This window comes from Amblyraja radiata, chromosome 34 (genome assembly GCF_010909765.2).
Source record: "Amblyraja radiata isolate CabotCenter1 chromosome 34, sAmbRad1.1.pri, whole genome shotgun sequence".
NCBI classification, from domain to species: Eukaryota; Metazoa; Chordata; class Chondrichthyes; order Rajiformes; family Rajidae; genus Amblyraja; species Amblyraja radiata.
Genome location: NC_045989.1, coordinates 25,788,654 through 25,803,908, shown reverse-complemented (window position 1 = coordinate 25,803,908; position 15,255 = coordinate 25,788,654). Strand labels below are relative to the sequence as shown.

Sequence of the window (15,255 nt, the reverse complement as noted above, 5' to 3'; positions counted from 1 at the left end):
CAATGGAGTTTAGTTAGATTGAGTGTTTCGGCACAAACCTGACCAATGGAGGAGTTTAACGTGGGGAAATGTAAGGTCATGTGTTTCAATGGGAGGAAAAGGGAGACTATTATCCAAATGGAGAGAGGCTGCAAATGAAACGTGTTCACAAAAGGTCAGCAGGCAGGTCCAACAAGTGGTTAAGGGGACAAAAGGCATTTTGGCCTTTATTGTGAAGGGTTGTTTGTGTTTATGTTTTACTGCGGCCATCCATGGAATAACATACACAGTTGTGCTGACCTACCTATAGTATTGGAGGCTGTGCGAAGGAGATTCACCAGGCTCATTCCTAGAATGTAGAGTGTTTTCCTGTCAAGAGAGGCTAAATAGTTTGTGTCCATATTCAACGGAGCTAGAAGGCGACACAGATAAACTATTCAAACAGGGGTTTGGCAGGGTAGGCTTTCACTCATGGGAAAGCCACTGACAAGGGCCATAGCAAGAAAAGAAGGAGCTGGTCATTTTAGATGCATGGAAACTAGTTCTCTTTGGGCGTGGTAAATCTCTGGAATTCTCTGTCCCCCAGGGTGCCCGACCATCAGATATATTTAAGGTGGACAAAGAGAAATCTTTGTAAAATTGAGAAATTTAGGGTTATGGATCTGGCACGAGAGAATTTGAGGCCAGCATGAACCTGCCATGATCATATTGAATGGCTGGGAGTCTTGAGAGGCCTGGTAACCTACGCCTCATAGAGTCATGGAGTGATACAGTGTGGAAACAGGCCCTTCGGCCCAGCTTGTCCACACCAGCCAACATGTCCCAGCTACACTAGTCCCACCTGCCTGCGTTTGGTCCATATCCCTCCAAACCTGTCCTATCCATGGATCTGCCTAACAATTTCTTAAACGTTGGTATAGTCTCAGCCTCAACTACCTACTCTGGCAGCTTGTTCCATACACTCACCACCCTTTATGTGAAAATCTTACCCCTCAAATTCCTAATAAATCTTTTCCCCTTCATATTAAACCTATATCCTCTGGTCCTCCATTCACCTACTGTGGTCAAGAGACTCTGTGCATCGACCCGATCTATTCCTCTCATGATTTTACACACTCCTATTACTATTGTTTGATGTTCTACAGGTATGAGATTGATGGTGTCATATGTTTTCCAGCTGTTTTCCACTCAGGGCTTGTTCTAAATCACCTATGATGTTATAACAAGCAGGACATGCCACTTTGGTTCAGAACCTTCAACATCAGGTTGCCAAAAGCCAGCAAAGCCAGTCATTCAGGATTTTATTAACTGCTCATTAAATACTGACTCAATGGGTAAATTCCCCAGTGCTTGGGAACCCAGCAAGTACAAGCTGTGTCACTGGCTGTACACTCAAGTCCAATTCAAGAGTGCATTCAGCAAATCAACAGCAAAGTATAGACAGGAGTTAGAAATGTTCAATACTCATGCTGCAGACATTACCAGGCTGACATTTGCGGGTAAGGAGAGTTGCTAAATGCTGGAATTCTTGACATTTCCCAGCAAGTCTTGCGCCAAAACAAAATGACTTCAAAATATCAAATTTATGGCCAGAGACCTCAAGCCATTAATTTGTTTTGGAATTGAATTTATGTCTTGCCTCATATAATTTAAATCAAGCTGGTATTATGCATTTTCTAATGTGAGTTTTTATTCAAATATATGGATAGAAACCATGAACAGCTCAGGAGGCCATTTGATCCACCGTTTCATACTCTCAAAACCTGCCTCTAGCTCTGCCTCAAACATTTATCAAAGGTTTGGAGAGTGTGCAGAATAGATTTACTGCCTGAGGGACATCAGTTATGTGAACAGGAGGCATAGTTCATACTCTGTGAAACTGAAGAGGTTGCAAGGAGATCTGATAGAGAACTTAAAATCATGAAGGTTGTAGATAAATAAATAGGGAAACACTTCCAGTTAATAATGTAGTCAAGATCAATTGACAAACAAAATGGAGGCAAGTGGCAACAGAACCAATAGTGACGTGAAGAAAACATATCAAGCAGCTAATGCTTGGGCTCTGGGATGGATTGTCAGGGCAACCCAGTGAAAGCAGATTATTGTGATCAAAATAGAGGTGGAAAAGAAAACAATTTGCAACGCGATGGGGAGAGGAGTTGAGTAACTGTCTTTGCACCACCCTTTCTCTTTACAAAATTAACTGTCAGAGTAATTTATATTAAACCGGATCTCTTAATGCCATCCATTAAATTATTCAATCTTCTCCTCTTGAAGATGCGGCGTAGACGGAGGAATTGGGAGGAGGGGATAGAGTTTTTACAGGAAGCAGGATGGGAAGAAGTGTAGTCAAGATAGCTATGGGAGTCAGTAGGTTTGTAGTAGATGTCGGTCAATAGTCTGTTTCCTGTGATGGAGACGGTGAGATCTAGAAACGGTAGGGAGATGTCGGAGATGGTCCATCAACATGGACTTAGCAGAGGTCCGTGCATGGTGAGCTGGTGTAGAAGGCTAGATCACATGGGATTCAGGGCTTAGTGGAAAGAGGACGGTAGTGGAGGGTTTGCTACTCAGATTGGAGGCCAGTGACTGAGATGTGTCACAGGGAGCGGTGTTGGGTCTTCTGGTTTGCCATCTAAAGTAGTGATTTGGATGAAAATGTTATTAAGATGGTTGGTAGATTTGTCGATCATACAAACATTGGTGGTGTAATGAACATTGTAGAAGATTATCTAAGATTACAATGGGATCAAGGTGAACTGGGGAAATGGGCCAAGGAACGGCAGGTAGAATTTAATCTGGACAATTGCAAAGTGTATTTTGGTAATTTAAACCAAAGCAGGACTTCAGTAATAAATGGTAAGGCACTGGAAAGTGATGTAGAGCTGAGATACTAAAGTTACTGGTACGTTCCATGAGACTGGCAGCACAGGTAGGCAGGATGGTGACAAAGGTGTTTGACACGCTTGATTTCATCAGGGAAGTGAGTACAGAATGTAGTTTTGCAACTGTACATGTCATTAGTGAGCCACCGTTGTGTGTAGTTCTGGTCATTCAGCTGTAGAAAGATGGAAAGGGTGCAGAAAGGATCCATGAGGATCTAACCAGGTCTGAAGGGCTTGAATTATACAGAGAGGCTGGGACTTTTTCTTGGGAGTATAGGAGGTTGAGGGGTGAACTTATGGAAGTATATAAAATCCAGTGAACTCAGGTAGTACCCATCAGTTAATACTTGGTTCAGATTTAAATAAAAACTCAGTCCTGCACTGTGTAAACATGGTGCTCAAGAAATCTAAATGTCTCACAGATCCCTCTCTTTCCAATCAGCTGCTATTTGTCGGTTAATGTACAATGAAAGTGTGACCTGAGTCTGGCAATAAAGCTGCACCTTTAAATGTACACATTGGTTAATTTATCCTGTTGTCAGACTCCTGGAATAATCCGGAATATTTTGCCTTAGTCTAAATCTACGGATAAGTGAAAACACATTTTCAGCAGAAATGTTGGATATTAAATTACTGCATTAATAGACAAGGAAAGAAAAACACATAAAAAGCGACCTAGCAATTATACTTTGAAGCAAGGTTTTCTTTATGCATTAAAATCATATTTTTTATCAAAACATTAAGGCACATTGCAGCTTCACTTAATGTACTTCAAAAATTAGACAATAAGTCAATACCCTGTGAAAGGTTTTGTACAAGAATTGCTGCTCATATCACAGAATGGCTGGAAATGGAATACAAGTTCCTAAGTAAAGTTACTGGTACTTCTACATAAAATGCAAATCATGCAACACAGAAAAGTAGCTTCTCAGTACCGAATTTCAATAGTCTAATACAAGAAAATGAAATGCCAAAACTAATCTTAAACTTTGCTCAGCAATCAATTTTGCTAGCTTGCTAAAGATTTATGAACATAAGATATCCACACTTGGAAGCAAAAAAAGTTGCAATTGGTTACTGCTGCATGTTTAATCAGTACAATGTGACACTTGGCATTGAACCAACTCCTACAGGCTTGCTGCTGTATACAGCCAAGTATGCTGTTCACCAACATTTGTTTTGACTGTGGTTTCCATTGTCTAACTTTCAAGATGATGGATACAATCTGAAACAACAATGTCCTATATTTAGGCAACTCACCATGTTCCAAAACAAGCTTCTCTTTATCTGGTGGAACACAATCGCTTTATGCAGGAATTAATGAGAATGTAAATTAAGTTAAAATCTAATTTCTTAAATCCATTTTCTGAACTCAGAGGAGTACTTGTAGTCATTTCTTTAATCAAAATAAGAACAAAATACTATTTTGTCTTCATGGGTTTTTAAACTCACAAAAAAACAATTAAAAAGGTTTCTGCTTTGATTGATTTTTCCAGTTGGCAAATTTTATTCCAGAATATTTATACAAGTCTCCATGACCTAAATGACTAAGAATTACTTGTTGTCAGGGTTGACATGGATTTGGAATATCTTTTAAATCAAAACACAGATTGCTTAGGACTTTTTTCCAAACAGTTTTCAATCCAGCAATAGAACAGGTCGCTGGGTTAGAAGCTTGCTCGTGGGCTGTGTTATTAAATTTACTGCTTATATCAGCACTCAAGATCTTCATACTATTATCCCCCAAAAGACAACTGCCCTGATGTAAACTTGAAGTCAAGACCAGTGGAGAGATGATAAACTCAACCAAATAGGGGCCGTGGCAATAATATTCTCCAAATGCCATAAAAATGAATCCTCATAACCCTGACCTCCACTCAATCAGGGTTGTAATCATCTCCTCCCTCAGGTCAGAGTACATTTCTGTAACAACCACAATGAAAACCCAACTCCTGGTGCTAACAGCACTCGAAGACTAGGGGCTTGATCTCCCGTCTTCTCACCAACCAGTCCATTCCTTATTTCCCCCACCGTCCTAATTAGCCACTGTTCAAAGCTGGTGTAAATCCTTGCAGTAAAAGAGACTGCAGGTGCTGTAAATCAGTGCCAAAAAAGTCTGCTGAAGGAAGTGGGTCAGGCAGCATCTGTGGAGATGAAGGGATGGTCAACACTTTAGGTCGAGACCCTGCATCAGGACTCCTGCAGAATGTTGTTTATTGAGGATGATTGAATTGCTGCAACAGGATTGTCCCCAGTAGGGCCAGGGATTCCCCTTTCCCCCAAAACTCATGTTCTCCAATTCCAGAGATCATATTGACTTAGATAGTCCTGTTTCTGAGCACAGAAGCCATGAGCAATGAATGGTAGGACCGGGATTGAGATGTGGTGGTAAGAACAAAACCCACCATCAAACTCTCCAATCCTTGACAGATATCACCGCCATGACGACAGCAAAGGCCCCAAAGTTAACAATGAATTTTATTATTTCTGAAGAAAGGTCTCGACCCGAAACGTCACCCATTCTTTCTCTCCAGCGATGCTGCCTGTCCCGCTGAGTTACTCCAGCATTTTGTGTCTATCTTTATTATTTCTGATTCTGAAATGCTTAAAAGATTTTTTTTAAATAAAGGTGTAAATATTGTCATAATATTCCTTCAAAAATAGCAAGTAAGATACAGAATATTTTAAAAGAATGACAAGCATTAAACTCAAATATTTTATTTAAATGACATTATTCTTCCAGTTGTGCAGCCCTACAATGCTCATATATCTCAGCGAGGTAGGTCCTCCTGTGTTATGGTGCCCCTTTGGGGATTCAGTGGTGGAGAGGAGCCAGGGCACAACTGCCAGAGCTCGCCAACAAGTTCTGGATTTCCCAAATCACGCACGAGTCCAGAACCTGCAGACTTAATGCTGCGATAAGCCGACAACTCTGTGTGGAATTGCCAGCAAAAACCAAAGGAAAATCCAGCCGTAGGGTGAATGGCTGACCTGCTAATGGTTTAACTGTTTGGCTCAGGAGGAGATATGACCTCTAAGAGCACTAGACCCAATCCCTGTTTTTTGAACAATTACTCAAGGTTGATATTTAAGGGCACCAATGAGGGAATGACGCATTGCTATGGCAACATCCTCATTACAGGCAGCAGCATTTGTAAGGTTCCATTATTATCCAAGTAGTAGACTGCATGAATGTTCTATCATCTGTGCTTTGACAGGTACTGACGACTGTTGGACTGACCACTGCCGAATCTGCTTTTATCACCGTCAGCTTAATTTCAAAATAATGGCACAAGTGCTCCACAAATTAGTTTTAGTCTAGTTTAGAGACACAGTGCGGAAACAGGCCCTTTGGCCCACCAAGTCCGCACCAACGCGCGATCCCCGCACATTAACACTACCCTACACACACTGGGGACAATTTGCACATACACCAAGCCAATTAACCTACAAACCTGTACGTCTTTGGAGTATGGGAGGAAACCGAAGATCTCGGAGAAAACCCACGCAGTCACGGGGAGAACGTACAAACTCCGTACAGACAGCACCCGTAGTTGGGATTGAACCCGGGTCTCTGACACTGCAAGCGCTGTGCCACCGTGACCGCCCTTAAATAAAGCAGCACCTCCCAGATAACCTGGTGCCAGGAGACACAGGGTGCTCAGAGTGCTCTAACATACACTATATTGTAATTAACACGTCTGATGAGATTTCTTTCGCAAAAATAAACATCAAGACTGGTTGGTTGAGATTATCCATGAGATTATCCAGGAGATTCATTCACTGCAAATGTAAGTGTGAGGTATTCTCGGAGTAAAAACATCACCCCATCTCAAGGGAAAAGCAGCAGCTCAACAAGCTCATGTCTAACAGAAAGATCGGAGGCATACAGAACCGATGGTGGGACGAGTGATCCACAACTCATGGCCATTTTCAGGGCTCTCATTACCAGTTTGAGGTTAGACATCCCAGCGATCATCCGGCTGAGAGCCCAGAACAACAGAGAGCATACCAACAATGACGAGGCAACAAACTCGCTGGAGTTTAGAAGAATGTAGAATCATGAAAGGCTTGGATAGAGTGGATATGGAGAGGATGTTTCCATTAGTGGGAGAGTCTAGAACTAGAGGTCAGAGCCTCAGAATTAAACGACGTTCTTTTAGCAAGGAGATGAGGAGAATTTCTTTAGTCAGAGGGTGGTGAATCTGTGGATATTTTTAAGGCACAAATAGATATATTCTTGATTAGTACAGGTGTCAGAGGTTATGGAGAGAAGGCAGGTAAATGGGTTGGGAGGGAGAGATAGATCAGCCATGATTGAATGGTGGAGTCGACTTAATTCCACATTTATTGTCACAGTGATCTTCTTTGTTTTGCATACCTAAGGTATGCGAAGAGTGGCCACATAAAGGGTGGCGACTACGTTACAAAGTATTGCATTTTACACAAACCGTTCCATTTGTGGTCCCTCTTAGCTCTGAGTGGTTCCCCTCACGTCGGGTCCCCCTTTATTCTCCCTCACGGCGGTCCCCCCACCACATATATTTGTTACAAAACCTGCGATTACTGTTTATTTGAGCGGTGAGTTAGCAAATGGATAAGGAAACTGAAAACAGTATTGTACAAAACTATACAAGCCAATTAGCATCACCTACCTTGGCTTATTCTGGGGCATACCCTTGGAGTCAACAGCAAACATCTTGCAAATAAATACAATGACCGGAGCTGTCCCATCACTCTTGCATTCAAGAAATGCTGAACATGTTAAAAGAAAGAATGAAAGGCGTCATTGTTTCAATAAATTCAAGGATGGCATTGCTTATGCTTGAAATCAAAGGAAGGAAACTCCTCAACATCTCTTCAAAGTTACATTATATATTTCTTCACCAACAATTGTAAATTAGTTTTTGACATGCCACTATCTCAAAATTGCATTTCACAATGATAGCTTCACATTTATTGAACCAATTTTCTCTTCAAATATGCATAATGAAATAAAGATTCAGAGTTTTAAAATAGTTTAAAAAAAAAAATCATTTTCAAATCAGTTACCACTGGAAATGGAAGAGAAGCAAAATTCAATTTAATTGCTGGCTTAATCTAGACTCCACAAGAGCATAGTTGTTCAAATAAGTGAAATAGAGATAAAACAGTAAGTCTGTGTTATATCAAGTGCTGTGGCTGTGTTCAAAATCAAGCTTGACATAGCTCGGTCAATTGGTGAACTCAGCAAGACTGGTTCACTTATTAAAAACATACCAGTTCTTAATACAGCTTTCTGTGCAATATTTGGTCATCGCATAATCAGGCCGAGAGGAAAAATGCACACAACTACCAATCAATTTTATGATATATTAATTAAAAATTCAGTGTTTCTCAAACATTGTGGCTTGGCCTTTCGAGTCACCTTGACCTCCGATGCATTCCTTCAATCTGAAACTTTAATTGAAACTCTAAAGACTGGGAACAAAAAGAATACTGAATGGGATGAGACAAACCAACCTGATGATTAACATTATAATGTCCAAAGTTTTCATCGAAGAATATTCTGAATTGGTGAAAAAAGTTCAAGGGTCAGATATATAACAAATGTTAGTTTATTTCATCTTACATTAAGAATTTAAACTTCGAGAATCAAAATAAATCATGGTCAATATCTGGAACCATATGGACGACAGATGGTACAATGGGCTAAGTGTTCGGCTGGCAACCTGAAGGTGGCCGGTTCGAATCCTGCTTGGAGTGTGTACTGTCGTTGTGTCCTTGGGCAAGACACTTCACCTACCTTTGCCTGGGACTAGAGACGGAAATTAGCTACTGATTGGCTACAATCTCGCATATTTACATGCAAAATGTTCATTAATATGCACTGTCCCTATAAACAAATTATTATTATATTATTATATGCAAACCTTCAGTACTGGCAGTCACTGGTCTATTCACTGCAACACTGCAGTACAGCCAGAAGTATCAAATTATTACCTCTTAAACACAGAGATTCAGCAATGAGAAGTATGGCTCTGTTACTTTATAAGTAAACTTAGAAACATAGACAATAGGTGCAGGAGTAGGCTATTCAGCCCTTCGAGCCAGCACCGCCATTCAATATGATCATGGCTGATCATCCAAAATCAGTATCCCGTTCCTGCTTTTTCCACCACATCCCTTGATTCCGTTCAGCCCTGAGTAAATCTAACTCTCTTGAAAAAATCCAGTGAATTGGCCACTGCTGCCTCTGTGACAGAGAATTTTACAGATTCACAACTCTCTGGGTGAAAAGGTTTTTCCTCATCTCAGTCCGAAATGGCCTATCCCTTATTCTTAAACAGTGATCCCTGATTCTGGACTCTGCCAACATTGGGAACGTTTTTCCTGCATCTATCCTGTCCAATCCCTTAAGATTTTTATGTTTATATCTGATATTGTACTATACTAGTACTGATGGTTACAGAATTGTCAATATTACTCTGGCACTGGTAGGTACAAGTCTGACACTAGAGAACAGCAGAGTATTGGGCAGCACAGTTGCTGCCTTGCAGACAGTAGCTCTACCGCTTCGCCACCGTGCTGGAAAAGATTCCTTGAATTACCAGTACCACCAATGACCATAGTCTCAGATTTTACTCGTATTACCGACAGGTACATGGACATGAACCCGAGTGACAGCCAGATAAAACTGATGTTATAAAGGGTGGGCAGGAAAGAATTGTGTCCACTTTCCCAGTTTAGGGGCTTGAGAAGTATGTTCCTTCCAATGAAGATGTTGAACAGCTTGCTGTAAAAAAACAAAACACTTTTTTTTCCAACTAGCCTGTAAAGCTGCCTTGAGTTTACCACTGAGTGTAATTGCACCCAATTTGAGGACCACGGCTCCAGCAACAATTTTAGAAAAGGTTAACGAGCAGTTCCTATAATGTACTTTCTTCTTTCACTTGCTTAATTGAATACATTGGTCACAGTTACATGGAAGAGTTTAACACATTGACCCTGCACTAGTCCTGGTGTTTGTGATTATCTGCTGGGTTGTATTGCAGCCCTGCCCACAAAAAGTCCCACTGTGTTAGCAAACTTACTCCGCATTCACCTATAACTTTAGATAAACATTCCATCTACAACTCCTCAGACCACATTATATGACACCTTATTTCATCTGCAACTATCCCCCATAATCTTCCCTTGCCATCCATCTTTTCCTTTCTCTGTGTCTAAAAACAATTGTAATCGTGTATTGTCTTTCTGCTGACTGGATAGCACGCAATAAAAGCTTTAAGGGCTTGTCCCACTCGGCGATTTTTTTCGGCGACTGCCGGCATAATTGACTGACGTATCAGGTCACCGAAAAATGCGCCCTGTGATTCGGCGTGATGACGTATGACACGTGGTGTTTTTTCAAGTGTCGCAACATTTTTTTTGTCGCCGCAGGATTTTGAAATGTTAAAAATCTTTTGGTGACCCTGATATGATGCTGGCAGTCGCCGAAAAAAATCGCCTAGTGGGATAGGCCCTTTACACTGTACCTCGGTACTGAACTGAACTTGTGTGTTGTGTTAAAATATTAACACGTTGCTGCTGAATAAATTCAAATTAACTTCAAATTCAAATTCAAATTAACTTTCAAAACTAGTTTTTAAAACAATCAATTTATTTTCCGTGACATTTGCATTTTAAAACCAAATGCATTTTCTTGGTTCATTAACTGTCTGGTTACTCGTGCTAAATGATTTTCAATATTGAAATTAAGTTGTGGGCATTCTCAAGTTGCCAGAGGCTTAGTTTAATATCAATAACATGTAACATTCACTTTAATTCCACAGGAAATAGTATCTTCATTTCACAATGTCTTGATTATGGAAATCAATAGAAAGAATATAAATTCTGATTCAATATTTATAAACGCGCTGCTATGATCTCCATTTTAAATTTAAATGGTAATGAAAGAGAAAAATAATGTTCTGAAAAATACATTTTACTACGAAAGTAAAACTTTATTCCACCTTTCTTGGTTATTCTCATACTGTGGCCATAAGAAGCTCATCATAAAGACCAAATCAGAGACAGGTGAATTCATAATGGGAAACAAGGAAATGGCAGAACAGTTAAACGAGTACTTTGGTTCTGTCTTCACTAAAGGGCCTGTCCCACTTTTTTTGGCGACTTGCCGGCACCCGTCATAGTCGCAGCAGGTTGCCGAAAAATGTCAACATGTTGAAAATCCAGTGGTGACCAGAAAAAGGTACGACTCTTTGGGCGACTACTCACGAACATACAGGCGTCACTGACATGGCTAGATGCAGGAAAAATGTTCCCGATGTTGGAGGAGTCCAGATTCAGGGGGTCACAGTTTAAGAATAAGGGGTAGATAATTTCAGACTGAGATGAGGAAAACCTTTTTCACCCAGAGTGTTGTGAATCTGTGGAATTCTCTGGCACAGAAGGCAGTGGAGGCCAATTCACTGGCTGTTTTCAAGAAAGAGTAAGATTTAGCTCTTAGGGCTAAAGGAATCAAGGGATATGGGGAAAAAGCAGGAACGGGGTACTGATTTTAGATGATCAGCCATGATCATATTGAATGGCGGTGCTGGCTCGAAGGGTCGAATGGCCTACTCCTGCACCTATTTTTCTATGTTTTGATTATACATCTGTGTGCCTGGAGAAAAAGCTCAGCTGACTCTTTCTCACAACATGCCTGTAGTGGTCTTTCCAGCTGGAACTGCTGGGCAGTGAAGACTTGGGGCTTTTTTGATTTGATCGTTCTTTGTCCAAAGGCATAGGAGCAGAATTAGCCATTTGACCCATTGAGACCACTCCGTCATTCAATCGTGGCTGATCTATCTTTCCCTCTCAACCCCATTGTCCTGCCTTCTCCACATAATGTTCAGCAGTGTTGAACGCCTACTGGCCATGTTTTGGAAAATGAGCAGTAACTGAAGGACAAAATTTGAAGACATTCCTTTTCTACACCCTTCTGAGGCTTTGAGGTCTTTTAATTAATTTTTGAGCAAAAGGTTTCACTGCCTCACTTAGAAGCCGTGTCAATCCACCTTTAACATGAGAATGCTTTCAAACCCTCATGTAGAATTATATTCTCACGTCAATCACATATTGCTGCAGATGCTATTGGCTACATGACTGACAGGATCAGATTCAGCATTCTACTACACAATAACTGGCTGCTGATCCTACAAAAATTGTTCATCCCAGTTTGGCAAAAGAATAAATCAGGGAAGGTAGTGCATCCGTGGATAACAAGGGAAATCAGGGATAGTATCAAAGCGAAGGATGATGCGTACAAATTAGCCAGAAAAAGCAGCATACCGGAGGACTGGGAGAAATTCAGAGACCAGCAGAGGAGGACAAAGGGCTTAATTAGGAAAGGAAAAATAGATTATGAAAGAAAACTGGCAGGGAACATAAAAACTGACTGCAAAAGTTTTTATAGATATGTGAAAAGAAAGAGATTAGTTAAAACAAATGTAGGTCCCTTGCAGTCAGAAACGGGTGAGTTGATCATGGGGAACAAGGATATGGCGGACCAATTGAATAACTACTTTGGTTCCGTCTTCACTAAGGAAGACATAAATAATCTGCCGGAAATAGCAGGGGACCGCGGGTCAAAGGAGTTGGAGGAATTGAGTGAAATCCAGGTTAGCCGGGAAGTGGTGTTGGGTAAATTGAATGGATTAAAGGCCGATAAATCCCCAGGGCCAGATAGGCTGCATCCCAGAGTACTTAAGGAAGTAGCTCCAGAAATAGTGGATGCATTAGTAATAATCTTTCAAAACTCTTTAGATTCTGGAGTAGTTCCTGAGGATTGGCGGGTAGCAAACGTAACCCCACTTTTTAAGAAGGGAGGGAGAGAGAAAACGGGGAATTACAGACCAGTTAGTCTAACATCGGTAGTGGGGAAACTGCTAGAGTCAGTTATTAAAGATGGGATAGCAGCACATTTGGAAAGTGGTGAAATCATTGGACAAAGTCAGCATGGATTTTCAAAAGGTAAATCATGTCTGACGAATCTTATAGAATTTTTCGAGGATGTAACTAGTAGCGTGGATAGGGGAGAACCAGTGGATGTGGTGTATCTGGACTTCCAGAAGGCTTTCGACAAGGTCCCACATAAGAGATTAGTATACAAACTTAAAGCACACGGCATTGGGGGTTCAGTATTGATGTGGATAGAGAACTGGCTGGCAAACAGGAAGCAAAGAGTAGGAGTAAACGGGTCCTTTTCACAATGGCAGGCAGTGACTAGTGGGGTACCGCAAGGCTCATGCTGGGAACCCAGCTATTTACAATATATATTAATGATCTGGATGAGGGAATTGAAGGCAATATCTCCAAGTTTGCGGTTGACACTAAGCTGGGGGGCAGTGTTAGCTGTGAGGAGGATGCTAGGAGACTGCAAGGTGACTTGGATAGGCTGGGTGAGTGGGCAAATGTTTGGCAGATGCAGTATAACGTGGATAAATGTGAGGTTATCCATTTTGGTGGCAAAAACAGGAAAGCAGACTATTATCTAAATGGTGGCCGACTAGGAAAAGGGGAGATGCAGCGAGACCTGGGTGTCATGGTACACCAGTCATTGAAAGTGGGCATGCAGGTGCAGCAGGCAGTGAAGAAAGCGAATGGTATGTTAGCTTTCATAGCAAAAGGATTTGAGTATAGGAGCAGGGAGGTTCTACTGCAGTTGTACAGGGTCTTGGTGAGACCACACCTGGAGTATTGCGTACAGTTTTGGTCTCCAAATCTGAGGAAGGACATTATTGGCATAGAGGGAGTGCAGAGAAGGTTCACCAGACTGATTCCTGGGATGTCAGGACTGTCTTATGAAGAAAGACTGGATAGACTTGGTTTATACTCTCTAGAATTTAGGAGATTGAGAGGGGATCTTATAGAAACTTACAAAATTCTTAAGGGGTTGGACAGGCTAGATGCAGGAAGATTGCTCCCGATGTTGGGGAAGTCCAGGACAAGGGGTCACAGCTTAAGGATAAGGGGGAAATCCTTTAAAACCGAGATGAGAAGAACTTTTTTCACACAGAGTGGTGAATCTCTGGAACTCTCTGCCACAGAGGGTAGTCGAGGCCAGTTCATTGGCTATATTTAAGAGGGAGTTAGATGTGGCCCTTGTGGCTAAGGGGATCAGAGGGTATGGAGAGAAGGCAGGTACGGGATACCGAGTTGGATGATCAGCCATGATCATATTGAATGGCGGTGCAGGCTCGAAGGGCCGAATGGCCTACTCCTGCACCTAATTTCTATGTTTCTATGTTTCTATGATCCACCATGAACAGGGTTATCTGCTATCGCTCTAAGTTTATATGGAAGGCATACAACAAAGCGCAAAGAAGAACATTAATCATCTCAGGCCAGTGGTCTTGTGTCCAACCCTTCGAAAAAGTACACCTGGCTTCATATTATAATTATTCAATAATGTTGCTGCCAGGGTTGTAATACTCACGACAAAAACATCGACATTATTGGGGATTAGAAACTATAATCTGTGCAGTTTTATATCCTACCCATAGATGGCAGCAATTAAGCATGTTTTTATGCTCACCTAATGTTGTCAATAGGCATCCTTGGGAGGTATTTTAAGCTTTATACTTTGCTTTCAAGCATCTGGGCGAATGGTTCCCTCTCGGTAGTGTACAGGCAGCAGAACTGAATGTTTTAATCATTACATTTAAAAGTGATTTAGACAGGAACATGGATAGGAAAGGTTTCGAGGGATATGGGCCAAATGCAGACAAATGCTACTAGTTCAGGTAGACACAAAAAACTGTAGATGCTGCAATCAGCAGCAAATTAAAAAAAGGAAAACTGATGGAAGAACTTGGTGGGTCAGGCAGCATCTGTAGAGGGAAATCAATATTCAACGTTTTGAGTTGAAATGTTTCATTATTGATCCTTCAGCAGCTATCCATCTTTACTCAGCATGGCAACCTGGTTGGCATGGAGGAGTTGGGCTGAAGACCCTGTTTCCATGCTCTATAACATCATGACTAGCACATTTTAGGCCAAGAAACCGTACAAGTAAAACTTAAAGGGGCAAACAATATGGAGCAATTCGATCAATTAACAGCCATTGTAAGCACAAAGGTGTCAGGCATGAATCAGTGGCAGTACTGCTGAACACCTTGGGTATGCAAGCAAAGAATTTCAATGTGACTTATCGCATGTGACAATCATTCATTCAGGTTCAATTTTTGTTCTCAAAACCTGCAGAGTCAGTACAGCAGGATTTGCTTCGTTGCCATTTGTGGGATTGCTGGGTTCAAACTGACTGCTGGGTTATCCAACCACAGGAGTGTCTACACTTTATCGGATGCAAAACATGTTCCAAGACAATGGAAAGACACCAAAGACAATTTGGGGAATCCTAACTTTT

General features: G+C 41.3%; 1 protein-coding gene across 3 annotated transcripts in view; it reads right to left on the bottom strand.

Annotated features, from left to right (window-relative positions):
- Positions 1-15,255, bottom strand: part of efl1 (elongation factor like GTPase 1) — a 237,538-nt gene that overhangs the window by 176,252 nt on the left and 46,031 nt on the right. For all 3 annotated transcript variants that reach the window (XM_033050217.1, XM_033050218.1, XM_033050219.1), the window contains exon 12: positions 7,520-7,619. In XM_033050217.1, the coding sequence (XP_032906108.1) occupies positions 7,520-7,619 (100 nt within the window). The remainder of the gene's footprint in view (positions 1-7,519; positions 7,620-15,255) is intronic.